This window comes from Ursus maritimus, unplaced genomic scaffold (assembly GCF_017311325.1).
Source record: "Ursus maritimus isolate PB19 unplaced genomic scaffold, ASM1731132v1 scaffold_6, whole genome shotgun sequence".
NCBI lineage: Eukaryota > Metazoa > Chordata > Mammalia > Carnivora > Ursidae > Ursus > Ursus maritimus.
The window spans coordinates 78567573-78590058 of NW_024426774.1; the positions used below are offsets into that span (position 1 = coordinate 78567573).

The following is a 22486-nucleotide window of genomic DNA, read 5'->3' on the forward strand; positions in this document are numbered from 1 at the left end:
ATCACAGCCATCCTGAGTTTTTAGCAGCCTCTCTCTGGCCATGGGGTAGCTCTGGTTTGTCTTTCTTGACATACAGCAACCAGACCAGCAGACAGAATTTTAGAGAGAACCAGGGAATTTTTTTTTAATAGGTCAAATATGGTGTAAATACTCTGTCTTCTTTTCTGATCCCTTTTATAGAAATAAATATACTTCATCAGAGAAGAGGGCATATTTTGTTTATGTAAAACAGATTCAAAAATATTAATTGAGCATCTACTATACGCCAGGCACTGTTCTAGGTATACATTAGGGAGCAAAAGAGACAAGATCCTGCCCTGATGGAGCTTACTCTTTTTTTCTTTTTTCTTTTTTTTTTTGACTGTGGTGGAATATTCTGGGCGTTCCAGTTCATAGTTTCTCAGCCTTGGCCACAGATGGACCTTTGAAGTCAATCTTCTTGTAAATAAAACTCAGATGAATTTCTCTTCTGCCCTTTTAAATAAATTCTGTCAAATCGCTTGGCGTTCCACTCTTGGGTCATTACTACAATTACTAAATCCAAGCGGGTCTAGTGCCCGATGGTCTGTCCGCTTAATGCTTCATCCGCGGAAGTCCTTTTCCACAGCTGTCCTGTTGCTCCTGATTCGCTTCGAGGGACGCACCTGTCTGGAGTCCTGGTGATGGGTGTGTTTGTAGCACCAAGCTCGATGGGTTGAGCAGGGCCCAGGCTTGGCAGGAGGTATTCGTGGTTTAGCTTCTCCCTTCACCTCTTGCCTTCTGTCTCCTGCCGCATATGCTTTGGGCAGTCGGGGGAATAGCTGGCCAGCCACCACGTGGTGTATCTTGGTACGTTTTACTGTTGTCATCTGTTGAGATTCTGATCTGTGAGAGACTAAGAAGCCCTGCGGATGTTTGTCTTTCAGAAGAATACAAGCCCGTGAGGCCTGTAATTGTGAGTCCAGCTAATGAGACAATGGAAGCAGGTCTGGGTAAGTGGGTTCCCATCACGCTATGCTGAAATCATTATTTTGAACTCAAGATTAAGATACACTCTCCCTTTACTACACATAACCGAAACCATTTACTGAATAGATCTAGAATTAGTGAGAAAGTAGCACCAATTATGTCTTTAAATGTTCCTTTGGATTTCCTGCCTCTCTTAGCAGAAATCTAGCCATGTCTGATTTGCCCACCCTCGCTTTCCCATGGATGCTTATTACCCATGAAAACATCAGCCACAGGCTAAGTTCAACAGCACTAGAAATGAGAAATGTAATTTATCTGACGGGCACGGGATGGATTTCTTAAGACCAGAGCTAAGCTTTTAGACTGAAGGGTAAGATAACAGACCCAAAAGGACAAGTATTTTTCTAGAATGACCATTAAGACGAGTGAAAATTTTTTATTTCAAGAAAAAAGACATAATCCTATAAGCATTTAGACCTACGCTATACAATGGAGTAGCCATTAGCCATATGCAGCTATGTACATGTAAATTTAAATTAAGTGAATTAACTAATTTAGCTCAATTAAAAATTAGTTCTTCAGGCATATTAGCCGTATTTCAAGGGCTTACCAGCCATATGTGACCAGTGACCACTGTATTAGCACAAATATAGAACATTTCTGCCGTCACTGAAAATTCTCTTGAAAACCACTGGTCCAAACATAAAAATAGATTTTCGTCTCAGAGGATCAAAAGCCAGGCTGGCGTGCAAAGTTCCCTTCTGTAAAAGTCAGTGCCTGAAGACAGTGAATAGCTGTACAGAGTTTAGAAGTAAAAGTTTGTGACCAACGGATTCTGTACTTGGCCAAGTTGTTACTCACCGTGGAAGGTAATATAAAGACATTCCTAGACGGAAACCAACAAAGATGTGAAAACTCACAATTAAATATAGGCCAATAGAATCTAGAGCAGTGTTCCTCAACCCTTTTTTCCCCTCATTAATGCTCCCCTGTAGAGCCTAAAAAGGCATTTCCCTCCCCCAATCCTTTTCCCTTCTTCAGTTTTAATGCCACAGACCTATTGTATATCCGTTGATGTACCATGGCACTTGGCACGGCCACAAAGCATTGCAATATCTACGAATTTCTTGCCCTCTCCCCAAGAACCACTTTTGGCCCTGTTGGCCATAGCTTCTGGGAACAATTCATATTCTAGTGGGGTACATTTAGAGCTCTGAAGTTCAGGTGACACTGATCTCCAAATCTAAAAAAATAGCTTCATATTAGGAAACAATTATTTTATATATATTTTATATATGTTTTTTGATGTATCACGTTGACCAGGTGCACACATCCCCCTGTCATATGATGATGCTGAAGGGTGTCGAGCAGGCATTTGCTGAGATGCAATACAAATTACCAGTGAAATGACTTAGAAAAATAGGAGCTGGGGGCTGCTTCTTAAACTTAATAAATAACATCGATTCAAACCAGTAGTCACTCACATTCTTAGTGGTGAACTACGATAGTGTTAGATGTTCTGCAGGCATAGACCCTCAAGGCAAAGACGCCCAAATAACCAGCATCACTTAACATATTCTAGAAGTGCCCACTTGATACAATCATACATAAAAGAACCAAGGTATGCTTACTGTAAGGGAGAAAAGGCCTTTCTTATTATTTCAGATCATATAATGTATGTATTACTCTCAAGAGAATTACTGGGGAGAAGTTAGAATTAATATATTATTAATTGGCCAGATATAAAATTAATGTTCTAGGTGTAGCGGAAGTCCCTTCAGCTGCGGCGGTGTGCTGTGGGGAAGAGATGGATTTGTAAATCCCCGAGCGAGGTCCTGCCTCCCTGAGGCCACTACTGTGCCGAGGAGACTGTGGGTGAAGCCATCATCACTATGTCTGACCAGGAGGCAAAGCCTTCAACTGGGGACTTGAGGGATAAGAAGGAAAGAGCGTACATTAAACTCAGAGTCATTGGACACGGTGGCAGTGAGATTCACTTTGAAGTGAGGATGGTGGACGACACAGCTCAGGAAACTCAGAGAATCATGCTGTCAAAGACCGGATGTTCCAGTGAATTCACTCAGGTTTCTCTTCGAAGGTCAGAGGATTGCTGACAATCACAGTCCAAGGGAGCTGGGAATGGAGGAAGACGTGATTGAAGCTTATCAGGAACAAACAGGGGGTCCTTCAACAGTTTAGATATTATTTTTATCTTTTCTTCTTTCCCCTCAATCCTTTTTTTAGTTTTAAAAATAGTTCTTTTGTCATGGGGCGTTCAGGACGGAACTGGAGCCTGGCACCTCACGTCCTTAAGACATCTGGGGATTTGAATTCTGGTGTCCGTTAGCCGTTATCATTTGTTTTCCTGGTGCTGAGGTTTGGTGATGAAACCTCGGTGCCCTTCCTGTTGCCCTCTCCTTTTGACAAATTATACGCGTGCACAGAGGGGCCGCCTTGGCCAGGACTGCGTGTCTTCAGGCTTGTGGTAGGTCAGACTCAGCGATGCTCGCGTTGGTCACGGCTTTCCGATTGGCCCTGATGGTCTGACACGTGATTACCTCCCTCCTGGACTTGTGGCTTTCAGTGGGAGACGGAAGTTTCTCCGAGAACCGAGCTGTGGACAAATGGCCTTTCCTTAACTTAAATCTGCTTTTAAAATCTGAGGGGCTGGCCCCACAGTAGAGAAATATCAGGCTGGAGTCGAGGTGGCGTAGAGATGGTGAGAATAGGGACTAACTCCAACGATGGCTTTACTGAAGAGAAAGCATTTTAAGATTAAAGAAAAATCTTGTCAGAAGATCCCCGAAAACTTGTGATTTTCATAAGTAGTTAATAAAGGTATTCATGCCGAAGTGTATACGATGGAACACTGCTCTTTTTTATTTTATTTTTACTTTTCGGCCTGGGGATATGGGTTTTGAATAGACATTGTCTATACCAACTTCATTAAAGTAAACAAAATAGTTGTAAAAGCAAGCAAATAAATACAGTTGATATTCTAAAATGGTAAACTTGTTTGGCAATAACCAGCTAGAAAACATAATGGGAAAAGAGACCCCATTTGCAACATGTCGTAGAGATGTCTATAAAATTTCTTAGCAAAATCTTTCAAAAATATATAGGATTTATAGGGGAGAAAAAAACACAAATTCTGACCTATATCTCAGGAAAATTGAGACTTAAAGCATACATATCGACAAAGAGTGGAAGTGATCTTGTTTCCAATGGGGAGAAAACTGGTTCTTAGTGGAAAAAAAATCTAAAGCAATATACTGTATGTCTGTGGTATTAAAAATTCATGGGAAGGGAGGCCATTAGGATAAAAATGTCTTAAAAGGCTCCAAAGGGAACAATAATGAAAAGAATCTTGAGAAACACCGATTTAAGGAAAACTGTAATAGAAATGTATGTTTTTTTCTTATATGGAAAACTGGAAATTGTAAAGATAGCAACTCTGATTTATAGTTTTAATGGAATTCCAATAAAAATATGAATGGGCTCAAAAGTTGGCAAGTGGTTCTAAAATTCACCCAGGAGATTAAAATGATGAGATTATTAAAATAATATTGGGAAGAAGAGCTCTAAATGATACTAACATTCACCCTACAACTGCAGCAATTAAGATTGTGGTACCATTGGCATCAGTATACCCATTCAGCTCAACCAGGAGAGTCCCAAATAAATAATTTATTTTCTGATAAAAGTGGCATTACAAATTATTATTCAATAAGTGGTTCTGAAGTGGTCAATCAGCTATTTGGATAAAAGCGTTAAGTTAAATCTCTCCCTCACAGTTGCTAACACCATACCCAATTATATTCTAGACAGAGTAAAGAACTAAACCAGTAAAACAATGAAAACGTTTTATATACCTCGATGGAAATGTGCACAGATATTTTCCTGATCTGGTGGCAGAGCTTTAAGAAAAAAGTCGTGAGAACAGACAAAACAGAAATTTGATCAAATAAAAAATAAAAATATCTACACCCAAGAATTTCCATAAACAGAAATAGAAGGAAAGCAGTGAACTCTGAACGGTATTTGGAATCGTTTTCATGTATTATAAAAAGTTAATATCCTGGATGAATAAACCCACACAGCAGTGAGGTTAATATGAGACTCAGTTAAATACTAGACAGCAGGCAGAACAAGTAGTTCTTAAAGGCAAATGAATACTAAACTTCTAAAAGACGCGTTCATTCACCATGATTTCAAGAAACACACATGAAAATTTAAATGGAAAGTTTTCTTCTCTTGTTGGGCAATGACCAAAAATATTTGGAATGTGGGGGCTTGGGGGATAGAAGGCACTCATCAACACGGCTGGACAAAGTGTAGATATGTACGGTCTCACTTGGGAGAGGGGGGCTGGCTTTTTAAATTTGTATATCTCTTTTTTTTTTTTTTAAGATTTTATTTATTTTATTCGACGAGATAGAGACAGCCAGCGAGAGAGGGAACACAAGCGGGGGAGTGGGAGAGGAAGAAGCAGGCTCATAGCAGAAGAGCCTGATGTGGGGCTCGATCCCATAGCGCCGAGATCACGCCCTGAGCCGAAGGCAGACGCTCAACCGCTGTGCCACCCAGGCGCCCCTAAATTCGTATATCTCTTCATTCTACTTCCAGATTCAAAGTAGTACTTCAGGATATGTACCATATTGATGTACAAGAATGGTCATTAGAATATTCATTCTAATAGTGAAAAAAATTAGAAACAAATTGAGTTTAGCAATAGGAGAAGCGTCAATCATAGCGTTATCTGTATTGTGGAATACTGAACGGCCATGAGACAGTTTTGGAAGGCCGAGCCCGTGAGCTGGAATTCCCAGCCTACAGTATTCACAAATAGTAGACAGTAACACGCCATTTTTACAATTGCATGTGAGAAACATTGCGTGTGTACACAGAGAAGATGAGGGATAAGATGCGTGAAGTTATTAATCACGGTTATCTCCACGTGGTGGCTTGAAGGGCAATTTTTCTTTATCTTTGTGTTTTCTATAATTTAAGATTTTTATTCAATGGCCATTTATTAATCTGGACAGATCAGATCAAAGTCAGTTGCTGTGATTAAAACTACATTGCTTTGCAGGATCCAAGCTACAGTTGATCTGCAATGTCAGCGGCCACATTAGTGACTATGTCTACTGGAAGTGGAATGGGTCATCGATTGACGAAGAGGACTCAGTGCTGGCAGAGGACTATGTACCGTAAGTATGCTAAAAGCCACTTTATGCTACAGAGAAGTTTTGGTATTAAATTCATGGCATGAGGGGCGCCTGGGTAGCGCAGTCATTAAGCGTCTGCCTTCGGCTCAGGGCGTGATCCCGGTGTTCCAGGATCGAGTCCCACATTGGGTTCCTCCGCTGGGAGCCTGCTTCTTCCTCTCCCACTCCTCTGCTGTGTTCCCTCTCTCTCTGGCTGTCTCTCTGTCACATAAATAAATAAAATCTTTAAAAAACAAAAAAAAAAAAAACAAAAAAAAAAACAAAAAATAAATTCATGGCATGAAATTTAGACAACCTCGATGGTTTAATTGGATAGCAAAAGTTAGTTGATTGGCCCTTGACCCTTTGCTGCCCATACTGAGTTTTGCTGAGCTAAATAGGATTTATAAGATCTTACACCCTTCAGGTAAAAATGTCATTGTGATGTGAATTCCGGACCACTTGGAAGGCCTTCTCTTGGATTTGGGTAAATATTTACAACATTCCAATGAAGCAACTTTCTTGAATTACCCTTCATGTTATTCTGTGTTTTAAACAGTTTAGGGAAGACTCATTAAGTGGGACGGAGAATCGGGCACGCCACCTCTCAAGTCTCTAGTGGCTTTCTGTTTCCTCTCTCGGGATCAGCTCCTGACTCCTTAGCATTCTCCTTGGTCACCTGCTCCAGTCTCCTCCTGTTTCATGTATTCTTCTCTGTGCCCCCATGGCGACTAGAATGCACATCCATCTTTTTCTTCTCGGAAGCTGGTAATTTTACTTTGATCTCTGCTACTGAGTCTTTTACAGACAGTGGTCTTTGGGCTATAAAATCTCAGATCAGCGTTGCTAACAGCCTGACCATCATCCCTGTGCGTAGGGCTGGTGATCATTTCTGCCACAATTCATATGGCAAATAAAGAGGTGAATCATGTCTATGTGTCTCAGTTGTAGTTTTACTGAAACAACTTCATTCATTCTCTCTCTTTTGAGCAGGGTGGAAAATCCTCCAAAAAGAAGAAAGAATACAATCATCACCATTCTTAATATTTCAGAAGTGGAAAGTAGATTTTATCTACATCCATTTACCTGTGTAGCCAAGAATACAGAGGGTTTAAGTTCAGCATATATCCAATTAATACATCCAGGTAAACAACAGAATACGTGAAATGCAGTTTTGGTTTACTGTTGCAAGAGTCTATGACCTTGAGGTCTGCAATGCTGTTTCCTCTGCCTGGAACGCTCTTGGATTCCTCTTAACCTGGCAAACTTCTATTCTTTCACTTGTCAGCCGAGCTGTTTCTTCTCCTAGGAAGCTTTCTGTCCTCTTGCCTGCCCTTAACAAGCTCTCTGACCAAACAGATGAGGTTAGTGCCCCTGTTATATACTTTCAGAGAACCCTATGTCCCTGTCACAGTATCTGTCATAATTAGTTTTCTTTACGTGACTTAAATTCTGTGACATTGCCGACCAGGTATCTTACCGATCATTCTATTTCCAGAGCTAGTAGTGACTTAAATCTGGCATGTCATAGGTATCTGACGAATATTTTTAGGTAAATGACAGCATAATGGATGTAGAGGGGAATCCTAAGTATCCACTTCTCAGAGAGGATGTCGGAAGTTACTGGTTTTCTTCCATTATATAATCAAACACAATATTGAAAAGATTTGTGACCTATTTTGATTATTTGTAGTTGAATTAAATATAGGGTATTTATGAATGTGTACATGGAAGAAAATTTAAAAACCTATAGACAAATTGTTAGAATTAGTAAATGAATTTAGCAAGATCACTAGTCTCTCTCTATATGTAAATACATACATATATGTACATATAGTATTTCTATGTATGTCAGTAAATACCAACAAATAGAAATTAAATTTAAAATATTACATTTACAATAGTGTCAAAAATTATCAAATACTTCGGAATAAATCTGGCAAAGGCTGTTTCAGACCTCCGTGATACAAACTGAAAAATGTCATTGAGATAAATCAGAGAAGACCTAGATAGGTAGGTATAGATAGATAAGTTCATAGACTGAAAAACTCCATATTATAAAGATATCAGTTCTCCCCAAATGAATCTTTAGATTCAAAACAATTCCAGTCAAACTTTCAACAGTACTTGTGCAAGTATGGGTATGTGTTTGTGTGGGTGTGTTGTTGTGGGCGGGTTTATTCTAGAAGTCATGTGGAAATGTTAAGGGGCGAGAATAATCAAGGTGGTCTTGAATAAAAACAGCAAATCTGGAAGATTGACACTACAGGTATCATGATCTTGGGTGAAGCTGCCATAATTAAGGCTATCAACGTGAACTATGCATTGGCCCAATTGGATATTGGTCTGGAAAATGGTATATATCTTGATTCCTATTTCATACCCAAGTCAGCTGCAAATGGATTAAAGACCCAAATTGGGAAATTAAAGTAATAGAGCTTTGAGAGTCTCTTTTCTGGATGCCTCCGTGACCCCTGACATTTAGAAGGCATTTTTTTCTTCTTTCTTCTCTATACCGCACCCCCTTACCTCTCCTTCCCCTTGCTTTTCTGCCCCTCCTCCACTGTAATCATGGGAGGGAGTGAAGCTAGGAGAACGTGGAAGAGTGACACATTCTGTATGGCATCCTTAAGCCCCTTCTTTCCTTTCCCCCACACTTCAGCTTTCCCCACTTGACTCTTGTACCTCCAGAAACTTCTGTAGGCTTTTGAGTGATTTTGACTTGTTTTACTCTGAAGTGCTCTATCCTATGGGCTTTGGCATTCTTTCTGTGTTATCGTATACAGTGGACCCTTGAACAAAACGGGAGTTAGGAGCACCAACACTCCTACTCCCAGTCAGAAATTCGAGTATCACCCTGAGTCCCCCAAAACTTGACTACCGATAGCCTGCTGTTGACCAGAAGCATTACTGATAACATAAACAGTTAACACATATTTTGTATGTTATGTGTATTATATACTGTATTCTTACAATAAAGTAGGCTAGAAAAAAGAAAATCTTAAGAAAATCATAAGGAAGAGAAAATACATTTACAGTAACTGTATTGTACGAAAACTGTGCATAGAGGGACCCATACAGTTCAAACCTGTATTGTTCAAGGGTCAAGTGTATTGTAATATTTAGGTGGAAATTGCATACAGCGCACCTCAGTTTTATACTGTATCAATTCTAGATGGCTTTGTACATTAGTATGCTTTATTAAGTGATGATAACGAAGAGGTTAACCTTATCTGGGATTTGGAATTGCAGACTAATCCCAAAAATGGTTCCTCTGGGACGGTAATATTTAACTTGGTATGTCCAAATTTTTAATTCTTTTCGTTCTAACATATTTTTTCTTCTTCTCCTCTCTAGTGCCCGATTTCAGGAAGCACACAATTGGTGTATTTGTCATGTTAACAGTGATAATTACATGCTCTGTTTTCATCTACAAAATCTTCAAGGTTGACATTGTGCTTTGGTACAGGGATTCTTGCTATGTTCTCCCCAAAAAAGGTACAATTTTGTATTCTATGCAATGTTTCCTTTTTGGAGAGGGGATAGTTAAGAGTTGTAGAGGATAACTGAGAGGGTTTTTACTTACATTTTAAAATGAAAAGTGGCCTATACAAGACTAGTAGTTATTCTTATACATAATTATAATTTGGGGACTGAACAGACTGAATAGCGTTGTTTTCCAAGTTACTGCTTTAGTGTTCATGATGGTGGGATAAACAGGCATTTAGAGCATTTGTTTGCAAATCCAGCTTGTATTTCCCTGCCCCGTTCTGGTTAAGACATAGGTGACTAACATAATATAATAAAAAATCATTATATATATATAAAAAAAGACATAGGTGACCCTATGGTCTGCCTTCAGAGGAAAGAAATGACGATTTTCATGCATCTGGGAAACTCTCCCTTTCTCTTCTGTTTAAACCTTGCAAAAAAAAAATTAATACTACAATAATACATAAAAGGAAGATTGGATAGAATTCAGGGCTGAGACACCAGGGAAGACGATGAGACCAGGGAGCTAAGGATAGTTCCCAGACCAAGAGGTAAAAACCCTCTGCACGTGAGGGGCCATTCAGTAATATAAGAATACTTCACAGTGAGACACAATACATAGAAACTTGTAGGAGAGGACCGCTTTAAAGAGTTACTGTATTTTTAGTATTGCTGCCTCATTCGTACCCTTACCCACACAAATTAATAATTCATTCTGAAATGCACGTTCGGGACACTGACTTTACCCAATGCCTTTTCTTTTGGATCTAAGTATTTTACATTTTCCCCTCTAGCTTCAGATGGAAAGATCTATGATGCATACATACTGTATCCAAAGACCCCTGGGGAAGGGTCCACCTCTAACTCAGATATTTTTGTGTTCAAAGTCTTGCCTGAGGTCTTGGAAGAACAGTGTGGATATAAACTATTCATTTATGGAAGGGATGCCTATGTTGGGGAAGGTGAGTGCGTCGTGGAAAAAAGGAAAAGTCTTTGTTGTAAAAATAATTGCTAAAGTTAGGTTTCATCTTTCTAGAAGAACTGTGGCGTAGGTAAACAGCTTTGGCAGTTTTAAGAACCTCCTCGGTGGGTGTGTGATGACGATTTTCACAGCTATTAAATGCAAAGTACTTACTTTTCTTGTGTTTTGCTGGCACAAGAATTAACTAAGTTTTATTTAGTTTTGGGAAGCTTTACGAGTAGTTAGATCCAATAGTTACTTTATAGCTGAGACAGCAAAAGAGGAGTGGAAGAGATCAAAAAGTTTAAGGTTTTAGGATTTCTACCCCAAGTATTCTGAGTCCTAAATGAAATATTCAGCTTTTGTGGGTCAGGTTTTGAGCTGGTCTATAAAACTGGAAACTTCTTTCATTTTACTTAAGATGAGAAAAAAGAAGGGGGCGCCTGGGCGGCTCAGTTGGTTAAGTGGCTGCCTTCGGCTCAGATCATGATCTCAGGGTCTTGGGGTCGAGCCCTGTGTCAGGCTCCCTGCTCAGTGGGGAGTCTGCTTCTCTCTCTGCCCCTCTCCCTGCTCATGCTCTCTCTCTCTCTCTCTCTCGTAAATAAATAAAATCTTTTTTAAAAAGGATGGGAAAAAGAGCATTAGAAGACAAAAGGGTTGGGGTGGGAAGAACCTTATGGGGTTTTGGTTTGGGAGAGAATAAGTATTAATCGAAATTTTACTTTTGCTGTGCTTCTTGTTTTTCAGACATTGTTGAGGTCACTAATGAAAACATAAGGAAAAGCAGAAGACTGATTATCGTTTTGGTCCCGGAAGCATCAGGATTGGGCTGCCTGGGGAATTCTTCTGAAGAGCAGATAGCGATGTACAATGCTTTCGTTCAGGATGGAATTAAAGTTGTCCTGCTTGAACTGGAGAAAATCCAAGACTATGAGAAAATGCCAGAAACCATTAAATTCATTAAGCAGAAACACGGGGCCATACGCTGGTCCGGGGACTTTAGGGAGGGATCGCAGTCTGCAAAGACAAGGTTCTGGAAGAATGTCAGATACCACATGCCAGTCCAGCGGCAGCCACCTTCATCCAGACCCCAGTTTCTGTCCTTGGCCACAAGGCCAGACTCTAAGAAAACGCTGCAGAGGGAGGTGCAGGTGCCCCTCGGGTAGCAGGGAGAAGTGTGGCCCAGAGTTCCTTGGGTGACTCATGTCTTGTGGCATTGCAGGCTGGGCTGTGCCCCCACTGACTCTACAGTCGTGAAATGCACCTGTAGCGTCCCTTATCCCTGAGGTCATCTGGAATCGGATTGTTAAGGGAGCAGAATGCGGTGCCGGTAGCAGGGCAGCGCAATTCAGAACCGAGGGCTTGGAAACCCTTTTAGAAGGCAACAGATGCCCTGTCGGAAATGTGTGAACTGCTGAGAACAGGCACTGGGACCGCAAATGAGAGGGAGGAACAAGCAGGAAATATTTAGCATCTATAAACGGTTTTATGAAGTTGTCTACAGTCCAGAGGCGGGGCTGTGGCCCAGTCCGGGGACTGCCCGGTCCCTGGCCCCCCCACTGGCTTCCCTTGGCAGTGCTGCCAGCAAAGTGAGACTGGTATTTCACAGAGTGGGGTAGAAGTATTCTTGGAGAAATTTCCATTTGCTTCGCACTTTCCGCAGGCATCGACAGCCAGCTGTCCGTTTCCAAAGACCGAATTTCATTTCACAGACCTTTAAAATTCTCATTTCGGTGAAGAAAGGGATTCTTCAGGATTGCACATTTTTGAGAAAAAAAACTTAGCTTTCTGCTGGAGAGAATTTCAGAAGCAGGAGTAGCAGAGCCCTGATCCAGCTCTGCATGCTTCCCCCCTGCCTGGAATGAACATTCTGTCCTACCTTCCTCTTCTGGGTTCCACTTGACTCGTGGCTTCTTTGGAAGGACAACTTCCAGGTCACTTCCTCCCTGTTCTCTGTCACACACCTGGCCCGCGATTAGCTGTCCTTCATGAAGTGCTGCTCTGAGCTTCCCCTGCTCTTACTCCGGGGCTCCTCCTGGTTGGGGAGCTAAAGCCCGATTCCCCCAGTCTGTCCGCACAGCCATTCCCCTCACTGTCCTGCTCTGTGGATTCCCGGTCAGCCTCAGGTACCTTCACGCCCACCCCTAGTACTTCCTCTTCTCTGCTTCTCCTTCCTATCTCCTCCGACCAGAATGCCTTCTCGAATTTTCTCCAGAGTTTTATGAAATTTGAAATTTACTCCAACTCTGTTTCTCTAAGAGATTTCCCCAAGAAGCTGCCCTAACATACCTGCTCTCTCCTCTCAGGCTGACAGCACTGAGTCTGTTGGCTGTCCCTTTGCGAGAAGGCTGTTCCGTCTGTTCCCTGCCGGGGAGGCTGTGGGTGCGTCTCTCCTTGTCAGGGTGCCTTCACAAGTAATTTGCCCACCTGACGTAGATTTGGGTAGGGCTTTCTTGTTGAAAAAGGTCCACAGATTATCATATTTAAGTTTTGCAATCACCCTAATGTTATAGAGAAAGCAAGTGACCTATTTTTAAAAATTATGTTCTTCGTGCTGTCAGACCTAGGGCTCACAACAGGGTTGCTGGCTCCGAGTGTAGTGTCTTTAGCGCTTGACATCAGGTCAATAAATGTCCCCTTCAGCCCTACCCCTGGCACTTTTGTGAGAAGAAATGCTTGTTTTCTAGAATGGTGACTGAGGCCAGGAAGGGTTTCATTTAAGGAACCAAATTCTAAACTTCGGAGTGTTGGAATTCACAAAAACTATGGTTAGGTTTGTGAAAATTATTTCTGCTTTCATATATTCTTTCCCGAAAGGTAAATATTTCTTAGTGAATTAGAAATGAAAGCAAATTGGTTTTTTGGTATAGGAAACTATTTTTTAAAACTTGATAATAGTCCCTAGAGAAACCCCGAAAACTGCAAAGCCAAGTTCACGTGCCACTTGTCCCATTTTAAACGTCGATGAACATGGACGTTTTTTATATTTTTAATGTTTTTTATATTTTTAATGTTTAATGTTATGGGTGAACACAGACCTATACAGTGTATTCCCCTCCCCCACAGTGATCAGAGCTAGACAAGAACAGTCGAATGCTCTGCCTCTTCTCTTTCCACCTGCTTTCTCTTGGATCCGATCCGGCAGCGTTGAGTAAAAGCACTGTTTTGGAACTGCTGGTTGGTTGTTTTTTTTTTTTTTTTTTCTAGAAAGTGCCTAATTTTTATTTGTCAGCGCACATGGGGTAGGGTGTGAAGATGTCATGGTCAAAAGGCCTATCAGATGTTTAACACCTATGTTGCTGATGATTTTCAGTCTGTCATCCATAAAACACACTTGCGTGTGTAGTGCCAAGAGAGCGAATTCCGAAACTTCGACTTCGCAGCAAAGTTGGCCAGAAAGTAAGGAGCGGGGAGAACAACCAAGAGTTACCAGTGGCATTGCACCTGAAATTTAGGGAGGGACAAGAATCAAGGGATTTGCCCGGGACCAGGAGAATCCCCAACAGGAAAGCTCATGTCATGGTGTCACTCCCAGTTCCCAGGGGAGGATTCCGGAGGAAGGAGCTGCACTCCTAGTTCTCTGGGAACTTCCTTTGTTTTATTGTTTTCCCTGAAAACCTCTTTTAAGCTCTTCCTTTCAAGCCTTCCCCATTAATTAGATCGTGCTGCATTATCTGATGGTGGTATTTTTTGTCAGCCTAAATGTTCGAAGGAGAGTTTGCCAACAAAGCCTTTGGCTTCCAGGGGTGAAAACTGGCCTAGCAGAATTTGTATTTTCCTCCTCCCACCCCTCTTTGTGTATTTGTGATAAAAGAAAAGGTATTGAGCCATTTTTTCCAGTGGTATTTTTGATAAATTATATTTTTACTGGTTAATGATGAAGGGTTTTTAGAAACTTGTTTGTACAATTGTGAGCAGATACCAAGTATTTTTATATAAAACATCAGTCCGTGTCCAGCATGTATCACTGATCGATGGACTGAACTTATTTTCCAATAAAATTGGCAAAACCTGGTACTGAGTATTCTCATGAAAATCTGTTTCTGTGCCGGCCCGGTCCTGGGCTTACCCAGCCACACTCCCAGCTCTGATGTAGGGTGAAGACCCCTCTGCCTGGGGAATTCAGAGGCCACAAGCCGACCGGTGAGCCCTGAATCCCACCTGTGGCCTCAGCGGCAGTCCACTTGTTTGCTTACTTCCAAAATGGATTAAAATGTGAGGGTTTTTTAAAATTATTAATCCTTTACCAGTCCAAAAAAGAGAGCAACATTTGTACGGACTTTTTCACATTTTACAAAAGGTTTTCCGTTGATGTTCTCCTTTGACCCAGAAAGTGAATAAAATCGGCGAACGTGGTGTCCACAGGGCAAGCTCGCGATGCTCCCCAACTCCAGGGATCGGAGAGCCAGGCACCGTCGGCGCTGCTCTGCTCTGACCTCACAGCCCTTCTCCCGAGCAGGTGGCTGGGGCGGCACCCGGGGAGCAGGCCCCAGGAGGCAGGTGAGCCGGGAGTCTGAGGGCCCACTCTAGGTCCTGCCTCCTCCTCGGTGTGCAAACTCGGACAAACTATTTGAGCCCCAGTTTCCTTACCTATAAAATGGGTATAATATCTCCTTCGTAGAGCTGTGCAAGGATTAGAAAGTTGAGGTATATTCTGCGGGCACTGTGCCCAGCGGGTCCTCAGGAAATGGGAGCTTGGTTAGTAACAATTCTCTGAATAAACCTGCTCATATTAGAATCTGCAAATAGAATGGAATTGCAAACCAGAAGAGGCAGCTGACACCGGGAGGGGGCAAGTCAAGCAATTGGAAAAATAAAGTGCAAATGCCCAGAGAAAGCTGTGTGATGCGGAGGCCAGGAGCCCTCCTCCCATCAGCCCCGGCCTGTGTTCTGTGTCACTGAGGGCCGGTGCCTGACGTTCAGTCACACTGACCCTCTGCTGCCTGGGGGACTTTAAGGGATGTCTGGTTTCTAAAGAAAGGGATTTTACACGCTCCTGAAGGATTTTTCCATAAAAAATGAAAAAAATGCAAGAATTTCTGAAAATTTCAAGATCAGCTATCCAGAAAACTTGCCTATACAGAATTTCTCACTGGAAAAATTCAGAGAGCTTTTCACCAGATTTTGGTTAATTTACCAGCGAAAATACATATTTTTTAGCAAACAAAAAAAGTCAATGCTAACCACCATTAAAAAACCATTTAAAAGTGGTGTTTTTTTTGTTGTGGTTTTTTTTTTTTTTTTTTTTTTTTTTGGTCATGAGGATTTTTATTTGCTTTACTCTAAGGAAGTAACTTCCTTAGAGTAGGGTTTTGGTTTGCTTTGCTTTTTGTTTGTTTTTGGTCTTTGGAAATGTTTCTCAGTCGGGGTGCTACCTGGTGGGAAAAAATCCCCTAGTATTAATTCCTACATGGTCACAGGTTTGAAGCTAGAACAAAGCATTTGGTTGTTTTGTGCCTCTGTTTTCTCATCTGTGAAATAGGACTTCCTGTGTTTCAAGGTTTTTATATGTGGAAAGCCTCTGTCCAGCATTTGAGAGAGAATTTCAAGATATATTTTTTAAAAATTTGCCTTTTGATCAGATAAAACAAAAAAAATTCATTTATCCCAAATGTATCTTTTTTAGATTCTGGAGTTTTGGCTGTGGAGGGAGAGGAAGACATATCATCCTTTTTTTTTTTTTTTTTTTTTTTAAGATTTTATTTATTTGAGAGAGAGAGAGAACAAGACGGGGGAGAGGCAGAAGGAGAGGGAGAAGCAGGCTCCCCACTGAGTAGGGAAGAAGGCATATGTCTTGGACTTAACTTCTAAAAATGATAATAGCTTTTATTTAATCCAGTTTTAGCAAGTCAGGATCTGGTTTGTTATTTTTAATGTACACCTGACGCTGGAACAATGCAGGTTTGAACTGCATTTGAACTGATGCTCGTTCCAGGATCAACTGTAGCAGGTTTCCCAGATATTAACTGAGGGACTTTTAAATATAAGTATCACAGAGTTATAAAATCAGATTTCCTCAAGCTAATTTATCAGAAGAAAATCTTTTCACCTTTGAGGCCAGAATCTGTGAGCATGGTGAGTTGGGCTTGATGTGAAAGCACAAAAAGGTAGCAAGTGGCAAGAGAAGGTTCTGGAGTTGGAATGGGGCCAGTTGTTCCTTTTTCACCAAGATAAGATGCACAAATGGATCACGACAGCAGCCAAAATTCATAAAATAGGAAAAATAGATTACACATAAAAAATGCACATGGGGAGACAGGTGAGAGGGACCTCCTTTTGGTGCACCGACATGTATTTTTCATATGAGTGTGTGTGTGCGAATATTAGTTTTAGGGAAAGGAAGAGTTACAGGAAACAGAGACACTATCTAAAGTGAGTATTAACCTTTCAAAACAAAAAACCACGTTCATCTTAACACACATAGCTCAGGTTTTGGCCGATTAAAGCACACAGACCCTGTGTGTTCACCTCAGACCTGCAGCCCCAACATTAACACAGCAGTTAGGAGATTCATAGCTGTGAGACCCGGTGAGCCTGTGCCACTTGAACCTCGACCCACAGGATGCTGTTGACTTCTCTAGGCCACTCTGATGTACTCAGAGTGAAAGTCAGTGAAGCTTGTTTTTCTCAGAACCTTTGACCTGGAAGTGATCCCAAGTGTCACTGGGTTCACCCTTCTCGGTCTGGGACGCGAGCTGCACTGATACCATTCCACAGGGTTCCCCGGTTTTCCTTTCACTCAATATATCCTGAGAGCGAGACTCCCGTGACTTCATTAGTGGGGGGCGGGGGCATTACATGCGGAACAGCTCCCGAGGGAACCCACTTCTGCTTCCGCCCTGTGTGGTCAATCCTGTCTGATGGCGGCTCCTTTTTTTCTCCTCGGCCATTTTACGTCACTGGTCCTGCTTAGCCTGAGACAGAGTCCAGCCTCTCACCGCCTTCACAGCTGTGCACAGTGGCCATCTGCTTGAACACTATTGTTAGAGGACATCCGGAATCATGCCTTCTTCGGATTTCTTGTTTCCTAAAACTGGACTCCATGTCCTCCCTCAAATTCCCAAATGTAGGGGAAATATTTTTGCTCTCAAGTTTACTTTTGAATTGTTTTAAAAGTGCCTCACATTATACTGACACTGAGAAAATTTCAAAGTCAGAAAACACTCCAGCCATAGTGAATAGTGTGAAGAGAAAGTACTTCTGGAAATGAACTCCTACTGTAGAAAGTCTTAAATCCCTGACTAAAATATCTGCTCTTTATCATTCAGAGATGGTATAGGGGAATTATCAGAGATTTTGGGTGAAAGGACATTGGGCATAAAGAAAGTTGGCTGGGGGACATGGTGATGCAGTGTATAGGGAGTAAGAGTTTAGGGAGGCTGTTAGCAGGTGGAGATAATAATCCCTTTGTGACTTGATGGTATTAGAACCATTTTTCTTAGATGAAATTTTTTTAAAACCCCTTTTGTATTATGGAAACAATATTGGTTTGAGAGAATGCAGAAATTTCTTCTAAAAAGTACATGTAAGAAAAAAGTCACCAATGACCTTACAACTTAAAAAAATTACTGACTTAAAAAAAAAAGATTTTATTTATTTATTTGAGAGAGGGGGGAGGAGCAGAGGGAGAGGGAGAAGCAGACTCCCTGGTGATGAGAAAGCCCAACTTGGGGTTCAATCCCAGGACCCTGAAATCATGACCTGAGCCAAAGGCAGACTCTTGACTGAGTGAGCCACCCAGGCGCCCCTAATTACTAACATTTTATTGTCTTTCTATTGATATAACTGAGATCATTTAATATGTGTGGTTTAATCCCCCTTTTTTTAACTTAGTAAAAATATTTGCCCATGTTACTATTATTTGAAATGTGATCTATGAGTGATGATTAAGCCTATCAAATGGAAGGTCCATAATTTAGCTTTTCTGCTTTGTTTGGACACCCGGATTATTTCCAGTTTTCAGTCATTGGGTGTGAAAATGAAATAATCAACCTTGCCGAAATATCTTTGTCCACTTCCTTCATTATTTGCTTAGCATGGATTCCTAGAATTGGTGAGCCAGGGGGCACTGGACCTTTTCAGATTCTTCGCTAATTGATTTTCACAGAGACATTTGCTCTGCCTTCCCACTGGAAGTATATGACACTGAAAATACTCATTTTTATTTTTTTTTTAAATGATTTTTTATTATATTATGTTAGTCACCCTACAGTACATCCCCAGTTTCCGATGTAAGGCTCGATGATTCATTAGTTGTGTATAACACCCAGTGCACCATGCAATACGTGCCCTCCTTACTACCCATCACGGCCTATCCCATTCCCCCACCCCCCTCCCTTCTGAAGTCCTCAGTTTGTTTCTCATAGTCCATAGTCTCTCATGTTTCATTCCCCCTTCTGATTACCCCCCCCTTTCTTTATCCCTTTCTTCCCCTACCGATCATCCTAGTTCTTATGTTCCATAGATGAGAGAAATCATATGATAGTTGTCTTTCTCTGCTTGACTTATTTCACTTAGTATTATCTCCTCCAGTGCTGTCCATGTTGTAGCAAATGTTGAGAACTCGTTCTTTCTGATAGCTGAGTAATATTCCATTGTATATATGGACCACACTTCTTAATCCAGTCATCTGTTGAAGGGCATCTCGCGCCTTCCACAATTTAGCTATTGTGGACATTCGCTATGAACATTGGGGTGCATATGGCCCTTCTCTTCACTACGCTCTGTATCTTTTGGGGTAAATACCCAGTAGTGCAATGGCTGGATCATAGGGTAGCTCAATTTTTAACTTTTAAGGGACCTCCACACGGTTTTCCAGAGTGGCTGTACAACTTGCATTCCCACCAACAATGTGGAGGGATCCCCTTTCTCCACATCCTCTCCAACAATTGTTGCTTTCTTGCCTTGTCTATTTTTGCCATTCTAACTGGCGTAAGGTGGTATCTCAGTGTGGTTTTGATTTGAATTTCCTTGATGGCTAATGATTTTGAACATTTTTTCATGTGTCTGTTAGCCATTTGTATGTCTTCATTGGAAAAGTGTCTGTTCATATCTTCTGCCCTTATTTTTGATTTGTTTATTTGTTTCTCGTATTGAGTTTGAGAAGTTCTTTGTAGATCTTGGATACCAGTCCTTTATCTGTAGTGTCATTTGCAAATATATTCTCCCATTCCGTGGGCTGCCTCTTAGTTTTTCTGACTGTTTCCTTGGATGTGCAGAAACTTTTAATCTTGATGAAGTCCCATAAATTCATTTTATCTTTTGTTTCTCTTGCCTTGGGGATGTGTCATGAAAAAGGTTGCTTTGGCCGATGTCGTAGAGGTTGCTTGCCTATGTTCTTCTCTAGAATTTTGATGGATTCCTGTCTCACATCGAGGTCTTTCATCCATTTGGAGTTTATTTTTGTGTATGGTGTGAGATAGTGGTCAAGTTTCATTCTTCTTGCATGTAGCTGTCCAATTTTCCCAGCACCATTTATTGAAGAGACTGTCTTTTCCCACCGGATGTTTTTTCCTTGCTTTATCAAATATTAGTTGCCCAAAGAGCCAGGGTCCATTTCTGGGCTCTCTATTCTGTTCCATTGGTCTATGTGTCTGTTTTTGTGCCAGTACCATGCTGTCTTTGTGATCACAGCTTTGTAGTACAGCTCGAAATCTGGCATTGTGATGCAGCTTTGTTTTTCCTTTTCAACAGTTCCTTGGAGATTCGGGCCTTTTCTGTTTCCATACAAATTTAAGGACTGTTTGTTCCAGTTCTTTGAAAAATGTCCTTGGTATTTTGATCGGGATAGCATTGAAAGTGTAGATTGCTCTGGGTAGCATGGACATTTTAACTATGTTAATTCTTCCGATCCATGAGCATGGAATATCTTTCCATCTTTTATGTCTTCCTCAATGTCTTTTAAGAGTGATTTATAGTTTCTAGAATATAGGTCCTTTACGTCTCTGGTTAAGTTAATTCCCAAGGTAACGATAGTTTTTGAGTGCTATTGAAATGGGATGGATTCCTAATTTCTCTTTCTTCGGTCTCGTTATTGTGTATAGAAATGCAACTGATTTCTGAGCATTTATTTTGTATCCTGCCACGTTACTTTGGCTCTATAACTTCTAATAGTTTGGAGTGGCTTCTTTTGGGTTTTCCATATAGAGTATCATATCATCTGCAAAGAGAGACATTTTGACTTCTTCTTTGCCAATTTGAATACCTTTGATCCCTTTTTGTCGTCTGGTTGCTGTTGCAAGGACTTCTAGTACTATGTTGAATAATAGTGGCGAGAGTGGGCATCCTTGTCGAGTTCCTGATCTTAAGGGAAAGGCTTCCAGCTTTTCCCCATTGAGAATAATATTTGCAGTAGGCTTTTCATAGATGGCTTTATGAGATTGAGAAATGTACCTTCTATTCCTACACTCTGAAGGGTTTTAATCAGGAAAGGATGCTGTATTTTGTCAAATGCTTTTTCGCATTCGATTGAGAGGATCATATGTTTCCTGAGTCTTTTCTTGTTGATATGATGTATCACGCTGATTGATTTGCGAATATTGAACACGCTTGCATCCCAGGTATGAATCCCACTTGATAGTGATGGATAATCCTTTTAATGTACTGTTGGATTCTATTAGCAAGTATCTTGTTGAGGATTTTGTCCATATTCATTAGGAAATCGGTCTGTAATTCTCCTTTTGATGGGATCTTTGCCTGGTTTGGGGATCAAGGTAATATTGGCCTCATAAAATGAGTTTGGTAGCTTTCCTTCTGTTTCTATTTTTTGAAATAGCTTTAGGAGAATAGGTATTATTTCTTCTTTGAATGTTTGGTAGAATTCCCCAGGAAAACCATCCGGGCCTGGAGTTTTGTTATTTGGAAGGTTGTTTATCACTGACTCAATTTCTTCATAATTAATTGGCCTGTTTAAGGAATCAATTTCTTCCGGTTTCAATCTTGGTAGTTTATAGGTTTCCAGGAAGGATTCCATCTCTTCCAGATTGCTTAGTTTATTGGCATATAGCTGTTGATAAAAATTTCTAATAATCCTCCAATTTCAATGGTGCTGTCATTTGACCTCTCCTTTTCGTCATAATTTTAATAATCTGGGTCCTTTCTCTTTTCTTTTGGATAAGTCTTGCCAGGGGTCTGTCAATTTTATTGATTCTCTCAAAGAACCAGCTTCTAGTCCTGTTGATCTGCTCTACTGTACTTCTGGTTTCTGCTTGATTGATTTCAGCTCTAATTTTGGTCAACTGCTTCCTCGTGCGTGAATTAGGCCTGTCCCTCTGTTGCTGTTCCAACTTCTTGAGGTGAGAACATAAAAACTGCATTTTAGATTTTTCTATTCTTTTGAGTGAGGCTTGGATGGCTATGTATTTCCCTTAGGACTGCTTTTGCAGTATCCATAGGTTTTGGACTGTTGTATTTTCATTCTCATTGGTCTCCATAAATTGTTTAATTTGATTTTTGATTTCCTGGTTTATCGAGTCATTCCTGAGCAGTATGGTTCTTAGTCTCCAAGTGTTTGAGTTTCTTCCAAATTTTTCCTTGTGGTTGAGTTCCAATTTCAGAGCGTTGTGGTCTGAGAATATGCAGGGGATAATTTCAATCTTTTGGTATCGGTTGAGACCTGTTTTGTGTCCCAGAACATGGTCTATTCTTGAGAATGTTCCATGGGCATTAGAATAGAATGAGTATTCTTTGGTTCTGGGGTGTAGTGTTCTATATATATCTATGAGGTCCAACTCGTCGAGTATGGCATTCAAAGCCTTTGATTCTTTGCTTAGTTTTTGCCAGGGTGTTCTGTCTATTTCTGATAGTGGAGTGTTGAGGTCCCCTACTATTAGTGTATTTTTATTTATATGTCTCTTTATTCTGGTTAAGAGTTGGCTTG

At 40.9% G+C, this 22486-nt stretch overlaps 1 protein-coding gene across 6 annotated transcripts in view; it reads left to right on the forward strand.

Moving 5' to 3' along the window:
* IL1R1 (interleukin 1 receptor type 1) overlaps positions 1-14622 on the forward strand; it is a 71235-nt gene extending 56613 nt beyond the window's left edge. For 2 of the 6 annotated variants that reach the window (XM_008699114.2, XM_040623638.1), the window contains 6 exons: positions 906-971; positions 6041-6158; positions 7149-7300; positions 9513-9653; positions 10442-10609; positions 11356-14622. In XM_008699114.2, the coding sequence (XP_008697336.1) occupies positions 906-971; positions 6041-6158; positions 7149-7300; positions 9513-9653; positions 10442-10609; positions 11356-11774 (1064 nt within the window). In that variant the 3' untranslated portion in view covers positions 11775-14622. Of the gene's footprint in view, positions 1-905; positions 972-2708; positions 3806-4772; positions 5030-6040; positions 6159-7148; positions 7301-9512; positions 9654-10441; positions 10610-11355 lie in introns of those variants that run through there. The other 4 variants (XM_008699116.2, XM_040623639.1, XM_040623640.1 and 1 more) reach the window with 4 other exon arrangements.
* Positions 14623-22486: the final 7864 nt, after the last annotated feature.